The sequence below is a fragment of the Littorina saxatilis genome, linkage group LG3, assembly GCF_037325665.1.
Source record: "Littorina saxatilis isolate snail1 linkage group LG3, US_GU_Lsax_2.0, whole genome shotgun sequence".
Lineage (NCBI taxonomy): Eukaryota > Metazoa > Mollusca > Gastropoda > Littorinimorpha > Littorinidae > Littorina > Littorina saxatilis.
In genome coordinates, this window is record NC_090247.1 from 56,358,988 (window position 1) to 56,360,076 (window position 1,089).

The 1,089-nt window shown below is 54.1% G+C and overlaps 1 protein-coding gene across 1 annotated transcript; it reads left to right on the top strand.

Moving 5' to 3' along the window:
* Positions 1-351: 351 nt before the first annotated feature.
* Positions 352-744, top strand: LOC138961244 (uncharacterized). The gene has a single exon (XM_070332846.1). The coding sequence runs from the start codon at positions 352-354 to the stop codon at positions 742-744; it is 393 nt and encodes a 130-aa protein (XP_070188947.1).
* Positions 745-1,089: the final 345 nt, after the last annotated feature.

The following is a 1,089-nucleotide window of genomic DNA, read 5'->3' on the forward strand; positions in this document are numbered from 1 at the left end:
GTGGCCTCAATCCAAATGAGAGAGGGATCGAGAGAAGAAAGACCCCCAAACGAACAGAGAGTGAGTGGAAATTCGGAGAGAAAAGAAAGGGGGGGGGGGGGGGGGGGGGGGAGAAGGGGCGAAATAGATAGGGAGATGATGACGGAAGGCCTTGATCGAAGCTTCCGGTGAAAGAGGCCGCGAGTCACATGAGAGAGTAAAAGAAAGGCCCAAAAATAACAGAGAAGGGAGAACAATTATGAGACGGAATAAGGAGGGGGACGGAACGAAACAGTGAGGGTAAGCCTGAAATCTCCCATTGAAAGTGGTCGCGAGTCACCGGAGAGAGGAGAGGCCAAAAAATGACAGAAAATGGGGGAACACTCTCGAGACGGAAGAAGGAGGAGGGAGGTGGAGATAGAGAAGGAGGAGGCTGAGGACTGCAAAATGGGGGAACACTCTCGAGACGGAAGAAGAAGGAGGGAGGTGGAGATAGAGAAGGGGGAGGCTGAGGACAGCAAAATGGGGGAACACTCTCAAGACGGAAGAAGGAGGAGGGAGGTGGAGATAGAGAAGGAGGAGGCTGAGGACTGCAAAATGGGGGAACACTCTCAAGACGGAAGAAGAAGGAGGGAGGTGGAGATAGAGAAGGGGGAGGCTGAGGACTGCAAAATGGGGGAACACTCTCGAGACGGAAGAAGGAGGAGGGAGGTGGAGATAGAGAAGGAGGAGGCTGAGGACTGCAAAATGGGGGAACACTCTTGAGACGGAAGAAGGAGGAGGGAGGTGGAGATAGAGAAGGAGGAGGCTGAGGACTGCAAAATGGGGGAACACTCTTGAGACGGAAGAAGGAGGAGGGGGGTGGAGATAGAGAGGGAGGAGGATGAGGACTGCAAAATGGGGGAACACTCTCAAGACGGAAGAAGGAGGAGGGAGGTGGAGATAGAGAAGGAGGAGGCTGAGGACTGCAAAATGGGGGAACACTCTTGAGACGGAAGAAGGAGGAGGGAGGTGGAGATAGAGAAGGAGGAGGCTGAGGACTGCAAAATGGGGGAACACTCTCAAGACGGAAGAAGGAGGAGGGAGGTGGAGATAGAGAAGGAGGAGGCT